At 34.1% G+C, this 22,887-nt stretch overlaps 1 protein-coding gene across 13 annotated transcripts in view; it reads left to right on the plus strand.

The window, feature by feature from the left end:
- tns1b (tensin 1b) overlaps window positions 1–22,887 on the plus strand; it is a 254,799-nt gene that overhangs the window by 160,648 nt on the left and 71,264 nt on the right. For 12 of the 13 annotated variants that reach the window (XM_015359171.2, XM_015359174.2, XM_006636697.3 and 9 more), the window contains 9 exons: window positions 3,633–3,674; window positions 10,930–10,979; window positions 15,305–15,476; window positions 15,970–16,020; window positions 16,473–16,595; window positions 19,115–19,179; window positions 19,952–20,035; window positions 21,937–22,049; window positions 22,814–22,874. In XM_015359171.2, coding sequence (XP_015214657.1) covers window positions 3,633–3,674; window positions 10,930–10,979; window positions 15,305–15,476; window positions 15,970–16,020; window positions 16,473–16,595; window positions 19,115–19,179; window positions 19,952–20,035; window positions 21,937–22,049; window positions 22,814–22,874 — 761 coding nt within the window. Of the gene's footprint in view, window positions 1–3,632; window positions 3,675–7,590; window positions 7,694–10,929; window positions 10,980–15,304; window positions 15,477–15,969; window positions 16,021–16,472; window positions 16,596–19,114; window positions 19,180–19,951; window positions 20,036–21,936; window positions 22,050–22,813; window positions 22,875–22,887 lie in introns of those variants that run through there. The other variant, XM_015359180.2, reaches the window with a different exon arrangement.

Genomic DNA, 22,887 nt, shown 5'->3' on the forward strand with positions numbered 1-22,887 from the left:
AATACTTCACACAAATTACTACAGTAAATGCCCTGCTGGATAAATGGGTCTCCAGTGCATTGCCTGGTAAAAGAAATATATAAACAAAAGAAAGCTGTGCTACAGCACAATAAATACTAGTTCTTTGGTAACTGGGATATCAAGATTAAAAAAGATAGGTGAACATCAGAAATATTGTGCAAATTCAGCATGGATAACTTTAATTAAGGAATTTGTTATAAGTAACCCCATTTTTGTGTTTAGTATAGAACATAGTAATGTATTGAGGTACAGTACAGAGTACATGGAAAAATGGTCCAAGAAACCTACTATGATATTTATTAAATATAAAAGCAGGTATTAAGAGATGAAACCTGTGAAAATGTTTAAGCCTTTCTGCATTTAAATATCATTCCTGTACTGAAAAGAGGCATAGCAGACCACAAGCTGAATTCTAGGCAATCCATAGTCTGCAGTATTGCTTTGCTGCAATGACCTAACCTTCACTGATGGCCAAACCAAACCTCTGATACAAGTTTCACAGTCCTCTTGAAAATGAGCACAATGTTGTTTTGGAGAGTGTGAGGGGTTTATTTTCATAAAATATTAATCTCAGCCTGTTCAAAGACAGACTTCATGATTTTTTTTTCTTTTATATTGTAGCTGTGTTTTTCAAGCAATCTCACATATCTGTACTTGGGCCCTCTAATATTGCAATATTCAAAATTAGCAAATAATTAATAAATGTCTGAATGTCTGAATTTGAGTTATTAATGATGACTGACATTGGTAATCCTGCACACATGGATTTGCACAAAAGATCCACAAAATCTTGGATAATTTATTAAATTGAATGAAGTTATTATGCTAAGGTGGCTTGTTCTCACTCTGTAGGAGATGAAAGATCAGATTTTCCATTGTGACTAACTGGAAATTTTATCACATACTAGTGACTGAGCAAATTACTCCTGAATAGGGAGAAGGGACTCATATGTTTTAATTCATCCTTATAGACACAACTTAGAATTGAGAGGAAAAGAAAAATGAAAACCAGTTTAGGAATACACATTTAGGCAGTAAGATACATGTTTATTTCACAACTGAGAACTTCAGGTCAGTGGATGATATCTTAAAAAAATATTGCAGGGGGCTACAGGGTGGTATTACCATATTACGCTTCATAGCCTTAGTCTTAGAAGCATTGAAATCAGTTAATATTAGAATAAGATTAACAAGTAACTCTTCTTTCTTTGTGATAGTGAGAAGAGGATCTTTGTGCTGCAATGTATAATAATAATTTTATAGGAGTTGTTTTGGACACCATACTACTTAGTTCTAAGGGTTTGAGTCTAAAAGGCTAAACCTCAGGCCTACTGAGCACTTTAGTACAGTAGGTCATTGCATTTCCATTAAGTTGTTTATATATAAAAGAAAAAAATGTATAGAATCATATGGAAGTGTTTATACCTGTTTTGTAAGGAAGCTCACTTGTCAATGCTGCTTCTGGAAGTTTTGTCCATAACCATAATTGATTGGCTGACACACCGAAGTAAAAAGAAATACATAATTATTGGAGTAACTGCTAACATTACAAGGCAAATGGCTTAAATCCAATAAATTCCATGTTGAAAAATATATAAGGGTACTCCAAATACATTATTAAGTAGGCCATTTAATTTTTTCTGTTTGTGTTTCTTGTTTTTTTCTACTCATTTTTATGAATGGTGGTGTTACAAGATGATGATTGATTATTGGATTGATTAAATTACCTGAAACCTATATAGCCAGAGCATGTTATTTAATTTCCTTTAAAATAAATACTAATGTTTGTTCTCCATTTAAACATGCACTGGAGTTTCTTCTGTTGTTATTTCATTTTAGGTTTTACCACCCCAGCTCCACACTACCTCTTTGTTATAATCCACCCTGCCTGACAGTCTGTCGTAGTTACTAGCCTTAATTAGACAAAAGTCTGTGCTTAGCACAGAACTACTATAATATCACTTCAAAAATCCATCCACATGAGGCCATAACATACTGTAGCAGAAGCTAGGGTAAACCAGGTGCTCATCTCCTTAGCTATTATTTTAACCTTAGAAAAGTATGACTGAGAATGACAGAGAATATAGTAAAAAGAATAATAGTATTTTCCCTTTACATGCTTGAGAACACGTTTCCTTTTAAAGCAACTAGTAAAAGATCCAAGTTCCAGATTTTTTTTTCTATTGCTCTGGTTCGTGGTAGCTCTCTCACTTTAATATAAACAAGTTGAAACAAACCAGATTAAACCTGGCACATGACATCATGGATTCCTGCAGCCTGAGTTCTTATAAATAAACATTTTTTTTTCTAAAAGAATGATTTCTTCCTTTGACAGGGAATGGGCATTTGGCAGAGTGGTTGGTATGAAGCCTTGACTGCTGTATATGGTTTGCAAGAGACTCTCTGCTAACTTTACATGTCTGACTAATGGAAAAGAAATTCTTCTTCTTCTAAATATTTAAATGTATTGTTTATAGATGCTCCCACATATGCAGAGATATACTTTGTCTGGTGTTCACATTGACTACTGCTACCAAGCTTATTTTCTTCTTTTAAACTGATTTTTCTTCAATGTGTATGATCTTTTTAAGTATGACAGTACATGATATTTGAATTTTCAGGCTGCTTCAGTTTGCTCTACATTTTATGTTTATAAGCTTTATAATACAAGTTTTGTTTTCCTAAATCTGCACAGGATTAATCTATTTTTTCTAGCAAATAAGAGCAATTAAAGTACTGTAGGAATTTGCTTGGAGAGGTCTTTCTTTATATCAGCATCATGTTTTATCTGCAACAATAAAAGCATATCTTGATATGTTTTCATATCATTTGTGTCATCTTTCAACTGCACCTTTTATCACTACTGTATGTGTGATAAAACTTAGCAGTTCAAGTAGAAAAGGCATGGCCAACTCCAGAAATGACAATTTCTGTCCTGTTTGTAAAGCTGTCTCTGGCAGTCAGGTGAATCAACCTCAGCCAGCTATAGAAGCCAGTACAACAATTAAGTGGCACTCACTGCCAAAGATTTGCAAGTGAGACTCACACTGATAATGTTCTTTATTATACTCTGGGGAGGCAGCCATTTCTGATGGATGAAAACTCCTACATCAATGTCAAAACTGCCTTTGCTGATCTTGAATAACAGATGTCCACAGTTCTGAAAGGTATTTCTATGAAAGCAGACAAACAGGAGGCATCTTTCTGCATTTTACAAGTAGAAAAACCTGCCCGTTTGCTTCTCTGCATTTAAAGGAAAATAAATTTCATTCAGTGTAAGTTTATTGCCTACTGCTGTCAGCACCAGATCAACTTACAACATGTGTGTAAGTGTCTGTTCCAGGGATGAGCTGTCAGCTGGGTGTGCGACTACAGAAAATTTTCTTTTTTAATGTGTGTTATTTACCTTATTCTCCAAGGTTAATGGAGTGAAAATGTCTTGCTTCCACACGGAATATTAACTCTCACTGGAATGCTGTGGCTATAAAAGGATTTGCTGGACAGTTGTTGCTGCTGTGGCAAGAGTTTTCTTTTACACTCCTTTTGGTTAATATTAAGATGGGTTACTCTTTCTAACAGCTCTTCTTCCCCCCTCTTCTCCTTTTCCCCAGCCTCCAAGTAATGACATCGCATTGAAGCATGTAGACACAACGGTAAGTAAAACACTTGGAAGTAAATGACTTACTGGATGATCTTCTGTGTGTGTGATAGCTAACTCCCACTCCATTTCTTGTTGTAATTAATTTACCTATTACTTGTTTCTAACTTATTATTTTTTGTTGTTGTTCTCTGGTGATCTGGTCTCCATATTCTTTAGAGAAGAAGAAGATTATTATCATCATCTTTAAAATGTTAGACACGGATAGTATCAGCTTGTATTAGTAATTTTTTCCTCTGTGGAGTTTTGGTTATTGTATTGGCTATTTAGATGTTTACTCTTAGTTGACAGAAATATCATAACACTTGGTTATGATTTCTGACTGTTGCTCTGTGTGTAGGATTTTAAAGCTTATGAGTCAAGTCTGTGGACAAAACATTTAGTTGAACACTGTGCAAGAGACAAGTAAGCTGGGACAGGAGTAAAATGAAAACAAAGATACTTTTTATTCAAAACTAAAAAAATGTGAAAACATTCGAAATGATCGGACCATACATAAAACGTGGTGAAGGAGCTCCTGTGCTTTAGCGTGACACAGTATCATTGGTCTCTGATCTTAACGATATAAATGTATTCAGGGATCAAATGCACAATGATTCCATTCTTTCTTTCTTTTTTCAGTACACACTTGCTCAACCACACACAGCTGTGTATGACTAACATTATGAGGATTTGCATTAAATAAAATAATTTTCTATTTCACATGGCCATGCATCACCACAATCGTGACCTTTTGATACAGAAGCACAGTTAGGAAAAAAGCAATGGTCAGGAAGACCAAGGCTTTGTTCTCCATAATTATTTTTTTTAAATTGCCTATTATTGTGATGCTTTAGCACAGGGGTTCTCAACTGGTGGGGTGTGCTCCACTAGGGGGACACATAACATCCAAAGGGGGCCACGATAGCTTTTTATATATGACTAACTTGAAATACAGTACGCACTGAATTTTTCTGACTAAAAGGCAACATTAATTACAGCACTTTATACATAGAAACAAAAGAATTGCCTTCTAATCAAGGGTCTCTTGATATGCAATGTTTTAGTCACTGATTTGTGTCTGGTGCTAACCAGCAAATTCTTTGAAAGACGATTTTAGACGATGAATTCCAGAGATACTTTCTGGACCTAATGAGAGAAAATCTTATTTGGAAACTCATGAAAAGTCCTTTCATTTGTGAAGTTCAGTCCTTGCCAGAGAACAAGGAACTAGTTTTTGGAAATAAAATATGACCCAACTGCCCATAACATCAGTTAACTTTACAGATGTTTTGGTTGAAACACTTTCCTGTCTACCCCAAAACAGGCGAGCAAACTCTGCACCTCCTCGTGCCATTTTTATCCACCCGTCTGTGAAAGCTTGAGATTTCTGCACTTTCCATGATCAGAAGCATTGCAACAGACTTGATGTTGAAAGTGACTTGCGTTGTGTTTCTTCCATAAAACAGGATTTCAAAACTTGTGGCAAATGAGCAGCTTTTGACCTCACATAGACAATGCTTGAGGCGAACTGTTAAATTAAATAAACTAATTTTAAATGTGAATTTTACTACCTTTGATCTGTTTCCCTGTTTTTAAAGTAAAATTATTTTTAATTGATGTAAGATTAAGCTCACACATAACAATTGAAATTAAATGATTTTTAAAAATGTTTAAATACAATTATTAAGCCATACACTAAGTGGGGGGTATGGTTTTGTGTTAGCTGAAAGGGGGACATTGTATTTCAAAGGTTGAGAGCCAGTGTTTTCGAGATACCCATATTTTCTATTGGTACTGTAGTAAACTGAAATGTACTTGTATTCAGTTGTAGCAAATGTGTTTGTACCCAGCCTAAATCTGCAGTACGTCCTTTGCACAAACACAAAGGTATTGAAAATATGCAAATATTGTCATTACAGTTCATTGCAGTTCATTACTGTGCATTACAGTTCATGATTAAATATCATGAAAGGTTCTTCTTTTACAGAAAAAAACTTTCCTGCATTTCTTTGTCTTTTGAAAAGAGATCAATTAATGAATTATACTGAATGTCCATTGCTTTCAGTTAAATTTTCTTTTATAAATTAAACTCAAAAGCAAACTCACACAATAATAACCTCATTATTCAAAAGAAACTGCTTGGATATACTGTGTGTCATGTGTATAGAATTTATATGACACATCTTTTGGTTTTGACTGGTTTTATTTAGTTTCAGAAAGGAAATATCATGTTAGAGGTGGGAGTTTTTTAAAGGCAAGATACAGACTATGGTTTAATGGAATGTACAGTAATAAAGAATCAGTGTAGTATGTACAGTATACTGTATGTTTGTCTGTGTAAAGAGAGTGCTTATCTTTACCTTTTTCCTTGATGTCCCCTTCTGAAATTTGAAACTCAACCAAAAGGAAGACTTACTGTTTTTTTTTCTAAATTCAATACTTATGTTTATATTATGGTGTTATGTAGGCGTTCATTTTACCTCAAGCCTTCACTTAAAGTTTTGGTTTTGCATTTGTGTTATTAGGATGAGATTGCATGGAATTTGGCTGTGCCATATAGTGTAATACATAGAATTTTAATGTTTATGCATCAAGTGAATTGTTGTAGTTTGCCATTTACTCTTCAGTTAATGCAGTGTGGTAATAATTGTAATAGTTTGTTAACTCTGACTATGTGTTTGACAATGAACAGTACTGTTTTTGTATGTAATTACTAAAGGAGTTACTCTCCCTCAAATGCATTTATTTTTATCGCACTGCAGCTCCTGAAAGTGCAGTATTGTAGTTGCTTATGTAAACTCACTTTTACAAGAGAAAGGATCAAAATTTTAAGTTGTGTCACCCTATCTCCTTAGCTTGAGAGGGCAGATACTTATAATGTTAATTTGGTCCTACCAAATTAAAAGAAAAATACAACAGAACAGTCGTATTACAATAACAAACATCACATGTAACTTTAGTTTAGGCAAAATGTATTCTGCACCAATATAATGGAAATTGGAAAACCACCGTAGCTTGCTAACAGTCTCAGCAGTATGATGACGGTAAACTGTCTTTGTGTTTAGAGTCCTGAAGTAGTTTCCATGTGATTTCTTTAGTGCATGATTTTCTTGTTCAAGAAACTTATGTTTTGTAGTTGTACTATATTTATAGTATATAAGTATAGTATATGCTTAGGTGTTCCATGAATATACAGGATTCCTGTTTGCTGTAATGAGGAAAAGTGTCGCAGGCAGAACACATTGCTTTGAGATTGTCTCTTCACTGTCTTCTGGATAATCACATATTAGGTAGTAGGAAGTGCTGATCTGCTCTCCGAATTTACTGGTAATATGAAGTTATCCTTTGCCTTGTAGCTGCTGGGTTTAAAAATAATTTTATTTTGTGGCAATGACCGCTGTAGATGTTCAGCCTTCAAGCAACAGTGTCATCCCGTAATTTTTATGAGATTTTAAACACTCAATAACAGTCTCTCCAATGCTGTCACCCCACACACTAATTGATGGTGTAGCACTCTATTTCCTAAGTCTCCCACAGGGCACTTCAATGAGAGTTATAATAGGAAACAGATTTAAGGGAAAAGGCCACCAGAGTAGCAGCCTGGTGTGGAGAGGGTTAAGCACTAGGAAAATTACAATGCAGTACATTAGCAGTTCATTTCCAGCTCCAAGGAGTCAGCTGATGAGAGTCTGACCCCGACAGGGACCAGGGTGGGGCAGAGACGAGAAAGTCTACAGAAATCTGGATGCCAGCAAAACACAACATGGGAAAGAGGGAGGAGAGTTTCTGTGGAGAGGGGAAAGAGAGAGAGCATCTTGGCTGTACTGTAAATCGGCGCCAGGCATGTGGCATCCTGTAAACAGTTTCAGCTTAAAATAGAGCCCTTTTTCATAGAAAAAGGATAGTTTAGAGAACAGAATGCATAACAACAGTCAGCCTTCTCCTTCCACCATGAACCCCAGCAACTCTCTCCGGAGAAAGTTTGCTTCTTTGAGAATGCCCTGGCGATGGAGCACTGGCTACCTATTTAAGGTAGGGTTCAAGGGTCATAAAGAAAAAATATGCGTTATAATCCTTCCACTGAAGTTTCATTTTTGGTTGCGTATGCTTAGCTTTTGCATGTATTTTCATTCCAAGTTTTTCTCTGAAACTTTCTATCGCACTAAAACTGCCTGCCCCCCTTCTTTGAAGTGTATTGGATCATCCTTGTAACCAGTGCTTGCAGATGTTTTTAATAATAATGATGGGTTTTACAGACTCTTTTTGAGATTTCTCAAGAGTCATAATTGTAGGCAGATCAAGGAAATGTTGAAAGTTTTGATTTGATTTTGGAGGCTTCGATATGTTCAAGTCGCTAAAGAAGATGTATTTACTATCCTCTGTTTTTTCAGGGGGTGATTTCAGGGTGGGAGGTAATTTGCTTGAATGTTTAGTCTCTGAGCTCTCAGGCTTTTTTGCTATGTTTGCTGGAGATATTCAGAAATGTATATTCGTTTGGGCTTTAAGTACTGTAACTGCATACATTGTTTCAGTATTAACATTTGTTTTGTGTTAAAGAAAATATTGTGCTATACTGTAACCATATACAATATAGAGAACACTCATGTGGAAAACTCAAAGTGGAATATGACTGTTTTTAACATATTTCCAAGGACAATAAGCATTTTTATTTAGTTCCTGACAATATATGCAATGCCCCAGTGATGTTACAACTGTTTTGATGCGGATATTTAATGTTCAAGTCAATAGCAAGCACTTTACTCAGCACTACTGTCACAAATTGTTAATGTTAGCTGTGGTCTGTGTGTTGTTTTCCTGTTTCTTAAAAACTATTTACTTTAATGCAGACCAGTGAAACAAATTATTTAGAGAAGCTGAGATGGTGACTCATTAATAAAGTGGATAAATGATATCTGTGAACAGAATTAGTAGCATTGGAATTTTTCTTGTATTAAATGTGCCATAGCACATTTTATATATTAAATTAGTGCTGTTGCTCTATATGTCACTATACAGTAAGTCTCATTTTGTGTACAAATACTGTATAACATGGAATATCTTAAAATACATGCAGTTTAATCAAAACTTCTTTATAATGCTTGAAATTTAAACAGTCAAGAGGTGTAAAGTACTATATAAAAGCTTTTATACATAATTATGAAGGGAAAAACTTGTCAATTTTATATCCAGAAAATATGAAGAAAAAACGTCATCTAGATTTAGAGTGTTTTACGTGATAGATGGCTAAGATCACAGCACTCTTACTTACCTTGCCTTCCATGTACTGATGTCAACAGAGACTGAATGTCTCCTTTTGATTGGCTTCTTTGTGAATAGGGTCAATGCACGAGCACAGGAGTTGTTAATAGGTTCTAATGTGAAGTCTGTTTGTTTCCTGTGGAACAGAAGCCAGGGATGAAGAGAAAACCAAAGCACGTTGCTCTATGCAGTTTCATTGGAGTGCAGTGAAGTTCATCAGGGTTGAGTCAACCTATTCACTCCTCTGATAAACCAGTCTGTCCCCCTCTGGGGATTTCTTGCAGAGTATGAAAGTGTCTTGGATGTTACAGTTTAAAAAAAGTTCTCCAATGACTGTTTATTTTTGTAACATTGTTTCTTACGTTTCTCAGTAAGTGAAAATTGAATCATTTTCTCATTTAATTGACTGTTGAATCAAAGAGCATCACTTCAATTTGGGAATTAAAGACCTCAATTTTATATCTCCACCCTTCTTACCACACCTTTTTCATAATAAAGTATTATTGCCTTTTTATAAAGCCAGTGAAAGTAAATAAGGGACTCACAATGGTTTGATAATTGTTAACCAGAAATAACTATACTGGAATTGACTTGGAAGCTCATAACTGTTACTCTTTAATTTACTGTATAATTCTTCTGTTACACATGCAGAACCACTCATGTTTTGTTCTTTTGTAAATTATGATTTCTGCTATAAACTGAAAACTTATTTCAATCAGTATACCTACAGAAATTAGTATTTACAATCTGTCCAAAATTATTTCACTAGAAGTGGTCATTATTATGGATGAATTTGTTGTCATAGTTAAACGAATGTTATTTTGCTTAGTAAAGTAGTGAAGACTACAGCTGGAGATGGGGGGGGGGGGCAATACTTTTAACTACAGTATGTCTACAGTATGTCTATATATACAGTGTTTAATTATACTATATATACTGTGTACTGTATATACTATACTGTAGTTAATGATCATGTTACATCATCTTATGAAATTAACATGTTTTTGCCTTAAGAATTGCAATTACAATTTTATGAAAACATTTAATTTAAAAAGACATTTCCCAAAGAATTTCCCAATTGTTCAATCAGCCATTAAAACAAATGCAGCTACACTGTCTAGTATTTATGAAAATTGAACATTTGAACTTAAAAAACAGGATATAAATTAATGGCATTCTGATATTTTTTTAATTAAGATCACATGAATGGGCAAAATCCTTGATTTGTTAGGCTACTAAATATCAAATAATCTTTAATCATTTAACTGTGGCTTTTAGTTTAACTTTTTCAGATTCTGGAACTGAAGGGACTGAACACATTTTCATTTAAGAACCTTTTGTCAGGGAATGGAGTTTCTTTTCTCTTTCCAACCATGAGATTTTAATTTGTGGAAAAGTCTTAAATCAGTTATTGTTATACCATTAAAGTTCATCCCTGTCACAACACAATGATATATTGACAACAAGCTTTACAAAACAACCTCTTGTAATTTCTTCATGTCTTTTACTGAATTACATTTGCTTAACAGGCCTAACTGTGTTTTCCAGGTGTCCAATACTGTTTTCTGTGTTTTTAAAAAGTGATAGATAATCTTTATATATTTATTTCATCAACTTATTTCATGATCTTTTTAATAAAGAAGACATACATACACAAGTATTCTCATATATACTAAAACCACAACTTTGCTACTGTATAACTGTAAAACAGTTGTGATAATGTTATATAAAATGTTTACAAAATAAATTACAATATTATTGATTAATAATTAAATTATTAATTATTCATTCATTCTTTCTTTCTCTCTCTTCTGGAAATAGTTGCAGGAGCTGACTGAAATCAATACCATAGACATAATGTTTTTACCAAAATCTGGTATCAGTTACATATGAGAAATGTCAAAAGCTTCAAAACTTAACATAGTTATTAGCTTGAGTGAATACTATTATATCAACATATTTCCATTCATATTATTGATAATGCACTGATCAAATATACATGTTTTTAGGGTTCATCTAAATCCTCCAAGAGTATGGAGTCCCGCCGAAGACCTTCTCGGTAAGTCCAAAGATTTTTTCTCTTATTTTGAATTTGGTTAAGTCTAGTTTAAGTACACTCTTATTTGAAGGTATGTGGGATCCTCTGTCCCTTCCTACACGCCTAGACCGCACAGTTGTGTTTTATTCACAATGTTATAGGAGTTATAGGAGTCATCACATATTTGTTTGCAATGCTTCTCATTTCCATCCACATTTTACCTTTACCATATGAATTTTCATTATAATTATTGAATGACAAAATCATTTAGTTTTTGTGTTTTTTCACACAAAATAAGAACATAAGTTTGTGGCATGCTAGCATAAATACTGTATGCATGGTGAACACATAAAGTGACATTTTGGTAAACATGTTGAAGGGGAAAAATGTGTTCAATGCATATAATAATAAAATATTACTGAATGTCCTTTAACAATTTTCTGAGTACACATACTGTAAGTGATTGGTTTGCAAAAAACATCCATCTGTTCTAAATCTTTTTCAGTGTTTTGGGTTGCATCAAATAAAACCTGCAGTACTACAGTACATATGAGATGGACTCAAACATGAGATATGTTTTTATAGACCTTTTCATTACTTTCTTTGATTGTACTATAGAATGGAAAGCTTAACATTATGCTACTATGCAATGCAACAGTCAATGTGTCAGAAGCATATGGTATGTGGGCACAACAGGAGCTTAGCCTGAAGCAGATTGAAGGCTTGGATGTGGAAACTGTGAATCTACATTCCAGTTGTCTAACTTTCCAAACAATATAAAATGAATTGCCCTATTCATTTTAACTACCAAAGCAGATAATTGGATATGAATTTGAGGTCATAGGGAAAATATACAATACAATGTACAGTACTTTCAGTATTTTTTGCAGTTCAAAGGTGGTTACTGTAACATCTATATTTTCTGTTGTGTAGTACAAGGTTAATTTCTTAAATATACATTTATGGTTTAACCACTTGGATTCATGGGCAGAGGGACAAGACATGACACTCATCTTTACTTAGTTTAGTTATCCTTTTGCATTTATTAAAACTGAAGCCTAATACAGTACATAATGTGAAATAAACACAAAAATAAAAAAATCAGTTTATGTATGCATTTGCTACCTTGTTTGATGAACACCATACTGAAATACAGTGGATATTATATGCAAATAGAAATATTGTTGTGTGCTGTATTGTGTCAGTAAATTCATATGTTCCACTTGGTCTGTTGACGAGGGCAAAAGTATTAACAGCAAAACGTCACTAGGTTATAATAATAATAACAATAATAATAATAATAATAATAATAATAATAATTATTATTATTATTATTATTATTGCTTACACTTTGCGCTTTTCTGGACACTCCACTCAAAGCGCTTTACAGGTAATGGGGATCCCCTCCACCACATACTCACAGCTTCATCACCATATGTAAGGAAAAGCATAAAATCAATACTGTGTATTTTTAGATACTGTATCTAAAACGGCATGCATGATTTACAGAAACTTGGTTGTGATACAGTTTAAGTCTGAATGTTCTTAAATATGCATTGATTAATATGCTGAGGACTATGTCATCACATTCACAATATTCACCATATTTAAGTATGCACATGTGTGCAACTACTACAGCTTGTAAGCTATGTTTTTTGTGTGAAAGTAGTGGTTCAAACATTTCACCACCTAAAATACTTCTACAATCACTGGTAATAAAATCTACTACGATATGCTAGACACCTTTTCTAGGTATTTTTTATATGAATTTTGCCTTTCACACTAATTCCCAAATTAAAGCTTTCTGAATGCAAAGTAATGAAGATGATTGGCAGGGTGGCACAGTGGTTGGCTTTGCTGCCTATCAGCTGTAAGGCTCTGGGCCCAATTCCTGGGATGCTTTCCATATGGATTTTGCATGTTGTCCCCGTGTTCGCGTGGGTTTAATCCGAATGCTCCGTTTAGCTCCCAAAGACATGTTGGTAGGTTATTTGGCTTCTGGGAAAAATGGCCCTGGTGTGAGTGTGTGCATCTGTGGCTATGTGTGCCCTGTGATGGACTGGTGTCCCATCCAGGTGGTATCCTGACTTTTACTTGCCTGGATAGCCTGCTGCTCTACTGTGACCCTGTATTGGATGAAGTGGTAAGAAAATGGATGGAGGAATAATAATGAATTTCCATGAGTTGACAACTGAGAGAATTGAATAGAAAGCAGTGTGTCAACTTAAAGAACATAACATCTTATTAGGCAAATGGTGTACCACAAGGAGCAATTTTAGGACAGTTCTTCTCCTGATCATTATCAATGATTTAAATTATGTACGAGTTACAAATTACTGGAAAAAAATACATATGGTAAAAACAGAGGGAGTGTGGTCAACTGAAAAACAGCAATGAGGCAATTCTAAAAGATTTAGAAAAAATCAAGGCTATTTGTTCCTCATTTTATTTCAAACCAATAAATATGTAACCAATTTATGGGACACTTCAGGTTAAGAGGCCAGTCAGTCAATATTTTAAACAGAAAAAAAGTAATATACACTATGCAACATGTTGTACAAGTCCAAACTAAATAGGCCTTTAACCTCAGCATCAACATTCACAAGTTTATTTTACAATAAGAAGGAGCATACACTATACATACTGTATCACAAGAAGGATTCTGCGATGCAGGAAGCTATGCATGAAAGAGATCAGAGTGTTTGGGTCCTTTTCTTTCTTATTGTTATACTCTATGATGATTTCCGTAGAGTGTAGTGGTGGACACTATCAAAGCCTTACTGACCCTGTTACTAAATACCTCTATCTAGTGTTTCTATTTGGGGCCCTTTATTGTTGGAGTAGAAGGAGGTTAAGTGCTGGAATTGCCACTAGGGTTAGGGTGATGGTTTACTGGCTTGGGAGGGTTTGAAGGATTGAAGGAGGTGAGCATGGGATGGTGTTTTATAGTATTATAGTGTATTATATTGTTTTTCTAAAGAAATGTGACTACAGAATGTGTATAATTTGAAACAAGGGAAACTATGTTTCAGTGTGATGGAGACTGAAAGGAGATTATTAGAAACTGAAAGGGAATCCAAATAGGAAAAATAGGAAATACTTTATCATGTAAGGAGTTGTGGGTGTCTGGAACCAGCTCCCTAGCTAGCTGGATGGGTCTCACATTTCGGGGTACTTCAAGAAGTGAAGAGACAAAACTTTAGATTCACTTAAATTACCCAAACCAGACTGGCAGGATGGCCTTCTCTCATTTGCAATCTTTCATACTGGAAGTTCTCATTTTTATTTTATTTTGAATTGTGCATACTTGCATTGAATACAGTGCATACAGAATGGAGTTTGCCTAGTGCACATGAAACAGATAACTGTAAATATTATAATTTTGCTAGTCTTCAAATGTAATATACTGTATAGGGTATTTACTGTATAGAAATGTGAAAATGTTTACACACAGATGAAGTTCGAAATTAAATAAATGTGTAAAAGTTCAGTAATGCAGATTCTAATTGCTGAAAACATTTCTGGCAGGAATCCAAACCACAGGTATAAGGGTTAAATTAGTCAGTGATGCTTGAGGGATATTGAGAAACTCTGTGGTAAGAAGTTGCTGTGAGACTTACTGTGGTTATAAATCAACATTTACGGTATAATATTGAAAAAATGTTTGAGCATTCATTCACTGATTGTGTTTATAGCATTAACAGTTCCACAGGCATTGCATTATGTGTAAATAAATGTAAAAGCACTACAGAAATCAAGAATTAGGATGAACATAACTCATAGATAATGCTATCAATTATAAATATATTATTTTGTCAACACAGTGAAGTACATGCATTGACTTGCAACTGGAGCCCATATGTTATCCTAAATGTTTATGGTCTATTAATTAATATTAACAAAACGTGTTTTGTAATATTACTGCATTCCCATTTACACAGGTCTAGGTTTTGCTGAGTCTTTGAAAAGTACTGTATTTAGCATTGGAATCCACAGATGCATTTCACAAGCTTGTGTAAAATATGCTCAAATCATAGCAATATAGAGCCTTAAGTTGATAGCTGTTAAACCTTTTCAGCTTCTTACACTTTGCTCTTCTGTACTAAGAGCAATTCCATAGATATTACAAACAAGGACATAATGTTTTGTAGTGATTCAAATACTGTGGGAAGAAAATACAGCATTCTCAGGGGTCAGAATAAAAATTCAGATTTTGCCATTGAAAATAAATAATTGTATTTTAATTTGCCATGTAAGTTTAGCTAGAAGGCACTGGAAAAAGAGGAATGAAAAAAAAACTACTTTAAAAAGTTAATCCGTCTGAACAGATGTCTGTGTCTTTACAGGAGCCTGAGTCTGATCCAAGCCATGGATGAGAGTTATGATGTGGATCTTGTCTACATCACAGAGCGTATCATCTCCGTGTCCTTTCCCAGTAATGCTGAGGAGCAGAGCTACCGCAACAATCTGAAGGAGGTGGCAACAATGCTGAGGTCCAAACATGGAGACAACTATTTGGTAAAGCAGAGGATATACTGGCTTCTGTGTTTTTCCTGGTGAAGCTGAATTTCACTGAATTTTGGTTGCTCTTGTGATCGTGCCTTATTTAATAAAATCTGATTATTTCATTGGTGCCGTTCCAAAGCTTTCAAGGTTAATTTTATTTGGATGGCTACAGAACTTCATATAACTCTGATCAGTGTTTTATTTATCAGCTGGTATACAACAACCTTAGTTAGCAGCTGTTAAAAAACAGCCGATAATGTACAATTATATTGGAATTATATATAGACTATGAATCGCTCTGTTTTGTGTTCTTTATTCTTTATCATTTGTAACAATTTCTTTAAAAAGTCTTTAAAGTTTTTAAATAAAGATCAATAAAAAGTACTAGACATACTATAGTGAACCTGTTAGACATATCGTACCTACTATGTTAATTTTACTTTAAAACAAGTAATATAGAAATGAAATATTCCAGCATGTATTAAACAAGTGTGCTTTATTTCAGCTCTTTAACCTCAGTGAAAGAAGGTATGACATTGCCAAGCTAAATCCAAAGGTAAATTTACCAGATGTGCACATATTTATCAGACTTGCCTATATTAAGAGAAGACAGATATCTCAGGGAATGACAAAATCTGAGTGCAAGTCTAGGGAAGTAAAAGATCCTACCATGTCTCAGATCTATAACTCTAGAATTTATTTGCAAGCACTGTGAGTTTTACCCTGGGATAACTGTCACGTATAAATTCACATTTTGAATCTTGAGTAATCCTGATCATTTGGAATGAATTTAGAAATCAGTGTGTCAATCAGTCCTGCACTATCTATAAATGTTGATGGGGACATCATGCAGTAAATTACGTTTCGGACATATAGTAACTCTTTTATTAAAACAGTAGCCTTTCGAGTCCTATCAGTACAATGTATACACTGTGGTATACACTGTATGTGCCAAGAACAAGTCATCTGTAGTGTTGACAGGTATGATTTTCTGACTGTCTTTTGTAGGTTCTGGATTTTGGTTGGCCAGACCACCACGCTCCTGCACTTGACAAGATCTGCAGCATCTGTAAGGCCATGGACACTTGGCTGAACACTGACCCTCACAATGTGGTGGTGCTTCACAACAAGGTGTGAGACTTCTTCAATCTCTCCTTCCCCCATCTTCAGACTCTATCTTTTCTCTCTGCTGATGTTCTCCTGTCATGGATATGAAAATAGTAATGTTCCCTCATACTCTGAAGGAAGTAAAGTGTCAAAAGGAAACAATCATTATGATTTTTTTTCATAATTCTAAGGAATCTAGAATGTTAATGGTATGTACAGTACATCACAATGGGGAATCATAACCCAGTAAGCCCGTTTTATACGCCACACAGTTCTTTATTGTTATGACAGTGATTGCTTATAGTGTTTTTTTTTGCTTCAGATACAGTAATACAACACGTAACATGATGTATCAACCCTCTAGTATATAGCTAAATGTGAAGCCCTGTTAAAATGTCTGCAACATAATAATATGGAGATCAGATATTCATATATGTGCCATATAAATTTGTGCAAAACATTGTCTAAAGCTTACTGCATCCAAAAATATATTTTTAAAAATTAAAGCTTTTTTACATTGTGCTATATTTATAGTCAGCAGATGGCAATATAGAGCCATTCTCATTCTTCAAGACCTCACAGCTTTAAGAGAGAGGGTGTGAGATTTCACCTAATTGTCAGGACTGGGAAACAAGAAGTTTGGAATATTAAAAAAAAAAGTTTTACATCACACACTTTACAGTTACAATTTCTGCATTTTTCATTAATTTACTAAAAAAAGAGTTGAAAAAATGGGACACAAAGTGCTTAGATAGGAATAGGACTGTTTGTATTATGTTTTTATAGAGGGGTTTTCCATATCTCTAGTTAAAGTTCAACAGAAACAATATTTTTATCCATTTGTATATCTATCCTTGTCTGTCTTTTCTTTTTTCTTTTCTTAGATAGGACTGTTTGTATTATGTTTTTATAGAGGGTTTTTCCATATCTCTAGTTAAAGTTCAACAGAAACAATATTTTTATCCATTTGTATATCTATCCTTGTCTGTCTTTTCTCTTTTGTTTGTGTACAATGCGTCTGTTGCAAATTACTATTTTCACAATGCCATACATAACCCTACCACCACATCTTTCCTTTCCTTAGAGTATAAACGATCAACATCTCTAGAAATTAGCTTTGATGTTTTTTTATCTGTTTCATGAACTTGAATAATCCCCTCTTTGCTTTCCAAATGTATTAATGACAGGAATTACAGCATTCAAGATAAATCTAAAAAATAACTGATAAGCCAATCTAACATCTAAGACATGTTTTCCGACCATTGTACAAAATGTCAACAGTAGCATTAACCAGTTTCACCTAATACCTAAAGAAACTAAATGAGTACTAACACTATTTATAAAGCCATAAAAAATATTCATATATTAATTATATAGCCTCGTTTTATTTAATCATATGATGACCTGTCATCTGTTTTATCATGACAGAAAGTTATAATTTCAATGTCCTTTTTTCCTATCCATAAACAGGATTTACTGGCATGGTGGTTATATTATTGTACTGAAAGGCAATACTATCAAAATACCTCTTTTTCCTCATTTTGCATAGCTGAAAATAATTCCTAAAGAAATTTGATAATGGTAAATGGATTTTACCAGCTGGAAAATGCCATATACTCAATTGCCAATGATAACAATAAAGACTTGACAATGGGAAAAGTTGGAGTGATGTTTTATTTCATTTTTGTGGCAGTATATGGTTAGTGATGGCAATTTTCCATCACATTTTACACACCAGTTGTACATGACCTTCATGTTATTTACCCTCACTATGGTTTTAGGAAAGGTTATAAAATATTATCAGGATGATATGGATATACTGTCTTTTTTATTAGTAGGCATGGTGGGGGAATGCAAGTAAACATAAAGTATAAAATGTGAAATGTTTTCTGTCAACAAGAAAAACAAATAATTACCATGGTGACAATTTGTGCCACTTTTCAGCCTCATTTAGATGACAGGGATCAAAATCAAAATTATTATTATAATGTTTATTTCTTGTGTTTTGAAAAGTCCTACAGTATTTACAAATTTCATCTTGACCTGAATAGCAGTTCCCTGTGCTGTTTATTACTGGTTTTATACAACACATGAGGGAAATAAATTAATGTTTAACTGTTTTCAGATTCAGTTCTGACAAATTTTATTAAATAACTTTTTGCGAGTATTTTGTGTCACACTATCATTGCTGATTTTACTTAGTGCTTAATTAGAGCTGTTCTTTACTGTTCAAAAACAACAAAACACAATTTTTGATGCCTGCATGTTTAGTCACAAAAAAGAGTAAAAGGTGACATTTTCACAAATGAAGAAACATCATCATATTTAAAAACAGCTTTTATAAAAACAATAATTTTCAACAAAATGTTTACAAAGTCAGTTTTCCTCAGCTTTCCTATATAAATCCATATATGTAGATTCGCATACCTGTACTATGAAACTGCAGAATCATTTTGTAGGTCTTTATTGGATCATGTTTATTGTGCTCATGAATTGATCAATATAAACCCTTGTCTCATGGAAAATCTTTCAACTTTTTGCAGGGCAATCGTGGGAGGACTGGGGTTGTAGTGGCAGCTTACATGCATTACAGCAATATTTCAGCCAGGTAAGTGATTTTTGTAAGAGATAATATTATGGGTAATAACTCCAAATAGCTTTGTAAATGAAGGGCATAATCTTTATGAAATTAAATGAGTAGATACAGTATGTGAGATGAAACAGGAAGCCTTAATTTTTCATTAAAAGACTTCAAATATACAGTATCAATAAAACAATGAGACTATACATTACAAACACTCTGGCCTCAGAGGCAACTGAAATAATGATTTGGAAAACAAATACAAATACAAAAAAAAATATCGATCAAATAAATCCTTTATAACACTAACCCTACTAGTTGTTTTTTATTGATACTATAAAGTTAGGATAAATTGAAGACTATTAAAAGAAGTCTGCCTTTTATTAAAACATTCAGTTTTTCATTGGCCTCTTTCAGCATAGGAAACACAGCATAGGAGACACAGAGCTGTAATCGTAGAGGTATAGCTTTTGTTAAAAGTGGAAATGGTAGACAAATATTAGATATTGTAAATAAACAGTTGTGATAGTAGATATTGTGCTTTAAACATTTATTCACCTTCTCTATAATATCATTGTCTGTTGAGTGATAGAAATTGTCAACTCTGAATCTTTCAGAATTTATGGTATTTATATTACTTTCATTAGACATATGCCATTATGGTCATTTATGACGGTAAGCTCATTAGAAGCTGTTTTGCAAGTTGCTTACACTTCATGCATACCAATGTATACAACAATAAAAGCTGAAATATGGCAGCTGAAGCGAATATTGAAAAGATGCAACTCTTGCAATGCAGTGCAGATCAAGCCCTGGACAGATTTGCCATGAAGAGGTTTTATGAAGATAAAGTGCTTCCTGTGGGCCAACCCTCCCAGAAGAGGTCAGTTTGATTGCACTTCCTGTTTAACTCCTTGGTACCTTCCTGTGCAGTTTATGAGTTTGACCCTGGTTGCAATATATATTGTTTTTACCATGGAAAAGTGCTTGTTGTGACATCTTCTACAGTATATTTTGTATCTAGTCTTTGGGCTGTTCACAGGTTTTCATTGTACACTGTCAATTGATAAATGGATTTCTGAAAAAGTGGACAAGTATGAATGATTTCTTATTATATAAGGCTGAAATAAAGATGGTAGTTCTCACAAGTTGCAGTACCTGGCATTGAACAGCTTACTGATTTATTTACAAAGTTAACTGTCCTATAAAGCTAATCATGATCCTATTATGGTAACATAGTTTTCAAATTATCCATCATAAATAAAACCAACACTTGTGTTATGGGAATCTCAATATTTCAGAGATTACTAAGGAGAAAGAGTGCTTGGTTTTTGAAGTTAAGTGTTAGTTGCTCAGAACTATAATCTTTTTTCTTGGTCAGTGCTTCTGAATTTTTGTTTTATACAACTGTTACAGACTTCTAGTATATGTGGATACACCCATTTAATTGTATGTTTCTCTTAATAAACAGAAATAATTTAGAAAGGCTGTCACAAAGTGAAGTCCGTTGGTGCTGTAAGAGTGCTCCACTTTTAGAATAATGGCTCACTCCAATCTTTAAAGGGGCTTTAGTTGCCATGCCTCAACTTTATGCTTCTACTCTGCTATTTCCTGACTGATATATAATTAGCCAGGACTGGAGTGCCTAACAGTCTGCAGTTATTATGGGAGGCATGTGTGACATTAACATGGAGAGAGCTGAATTTCTACACTGCCAAACCAGTATTGAACTGAGAGTTTTCAAAGTCTTAATGTGAAATCCACTGCTAGTGTCAGCTCTGAAAACTTGTAGTTAGGTATGGATAACAAAGTAGGCTTGAGTACAGTGGTTTGAAATTGGAGCTGATTGTTCAAAAACATTCTGCTTGCTCAAAGATATGTCATACAAACACTTCTAGAAAAAGATCATGCATTTACAACAGTAATATTGTATTTAAAGGACACTTGTCTTGCACTACACCCTGTTTTGATGTGGGATGCCTTTTGGATTTAGTCTATATATACCACAGCAGCACACAGAGAAACAAATGAGCTGAGTTCTTGGTGTATGGGTTGCTGGATATGGAAAACATGAATGTCCACACTAAAGAAGGAGAAAATACTGTGAGGTTTCACTCAAGGCGTTTTTGACAAGTTGAGCTGTGGAACTGGTCTAGTGGTTCATGGAAAATAGGTCCTGGGACACAAGCCAGAGAAGCTTTTGTATTGTGGTCATTTCTGTTGTATGTGCAAAGGACAGGGAATTAAACCAGAGAGATTGTTCTAGCTTTTCTGTTTAAGAAACTATCTACATTGATCCACGTACATAACAGTTTTAACATGTGGTCATGAATCTTCTATATAAATGCACTGTACACTTTGAACACTATATAAATGTAAAGAATGATAATTATTCCTTTCATCTAGGAATAAAAATACATGCCAGGTTATCAATTAGAACTTCACTGATCCCTTAGGCACACATGGAAAGAGAGATAATACAACAGCAGCCCACCAGTTTAATATAAGAACACATACTGTACTGAGCACTAAACTAAAAAACATTGATTAATGTTGATTAACATAACATTTTAATATGTTCATATATAATTGACAATGATACTGTTTAATATTTTCTTGTCCTTTACTAGACATACAGTATGTGCTTACATTTGTGTTTTGGAGACATTTGTTAAGTTCATATTGTTTTTCTTATGCTATATTACAATTACTAATAATACTACTGTTAATAATGCTCTTTATGCTTAATACTTTGAAATATAAGTCATTCATACCTTCTTGCAGATATGTGCAGTACTTCAGTGGCTTGCTGTCTGGGACTATCAAAATAAACAATAAGCCATTATTTTTACACCATGTCATCATGCATGGAATCCCAAACTTTGAATCCAAAGGAGGTGAGTAAAAGCTACTTTTCATTTTTTTTTTTGCCAGAAAAAAGGGTTTAATGTACCTTTATTTATTTTATAACACCAACTATTTTTTATTATTATTATAATTATAATTATTTAATATATTATTAAGTTTAATTCAGTCACTAACATTCAATAAATTGAATGCAGAAATTACAAAAGATAATCAGATCCCCTGGGAATGATACAGTAGGATCTTGCCAGAGAGGTTGGCATATGGCGCATTTTAAAACTGTATGGAATCTGACAGCAACTAAAGCTGTCTGTCACAGAAATGGCCAACTCTTGAGTTCATGCCATCCTATCCAAAAGTTGCAATCTATGATTATGATCCACATTTTCTCCTTAGATGAATGGCAATGGAGTTGGAACAAAACAGTGACAAACTGATTTAATTTTAGTAACTGTCATTTGCATTGTACCTTAAGTGATTTTCAAAATATTACAAATCAGCTAAATATGTTCAGATTGCACTAGAGAGATGAATGAGGTGTTGGAATTCTGTGAATGGAAGGTGTTTAAAGCATGTTTAAGAGGAGGGCAGACAAGTTTGGTGCTGCAATTCTTTGGACTGGAATTGTTCTTTGAAGAGACCAGCAAAGCTGTTACGTATCTGTGGACTCCCATCCCTCTCAACCCTCATTTGATATACAGTTATTTGTCTTGGAAGCTTTGAGGCCTTTGTTTTACTCTGGCCAGTCCCATTGCTAACGAGTTTTCCTGTTTTTTGTTCTCCGGTGTCTTTCCAGGTTGCCGCCCTTTCCTCAAGATTTACCAGGCGATGCAGCCAGTGTACACATCTGGGATCTAGTAAGTGAAACAT

This window comes from Lepisosteus oculatus, chromosome 12 (assembly GCF_040954835.1).
Source record: "Lepisosteus oculatus isolate fLepOcu1 chromosome 12, fLepOcu1.hap2, whole genome shotgun sequence".
In the NCBI taxonomy this organism is placed as follows: domain Eukaryota; kingdom Metazoa; phylum Chordata; class Actinopteri; order Semionotiformes; family Lepisosteidae; genus Lepisosteus; species Lepisosteus oculatus.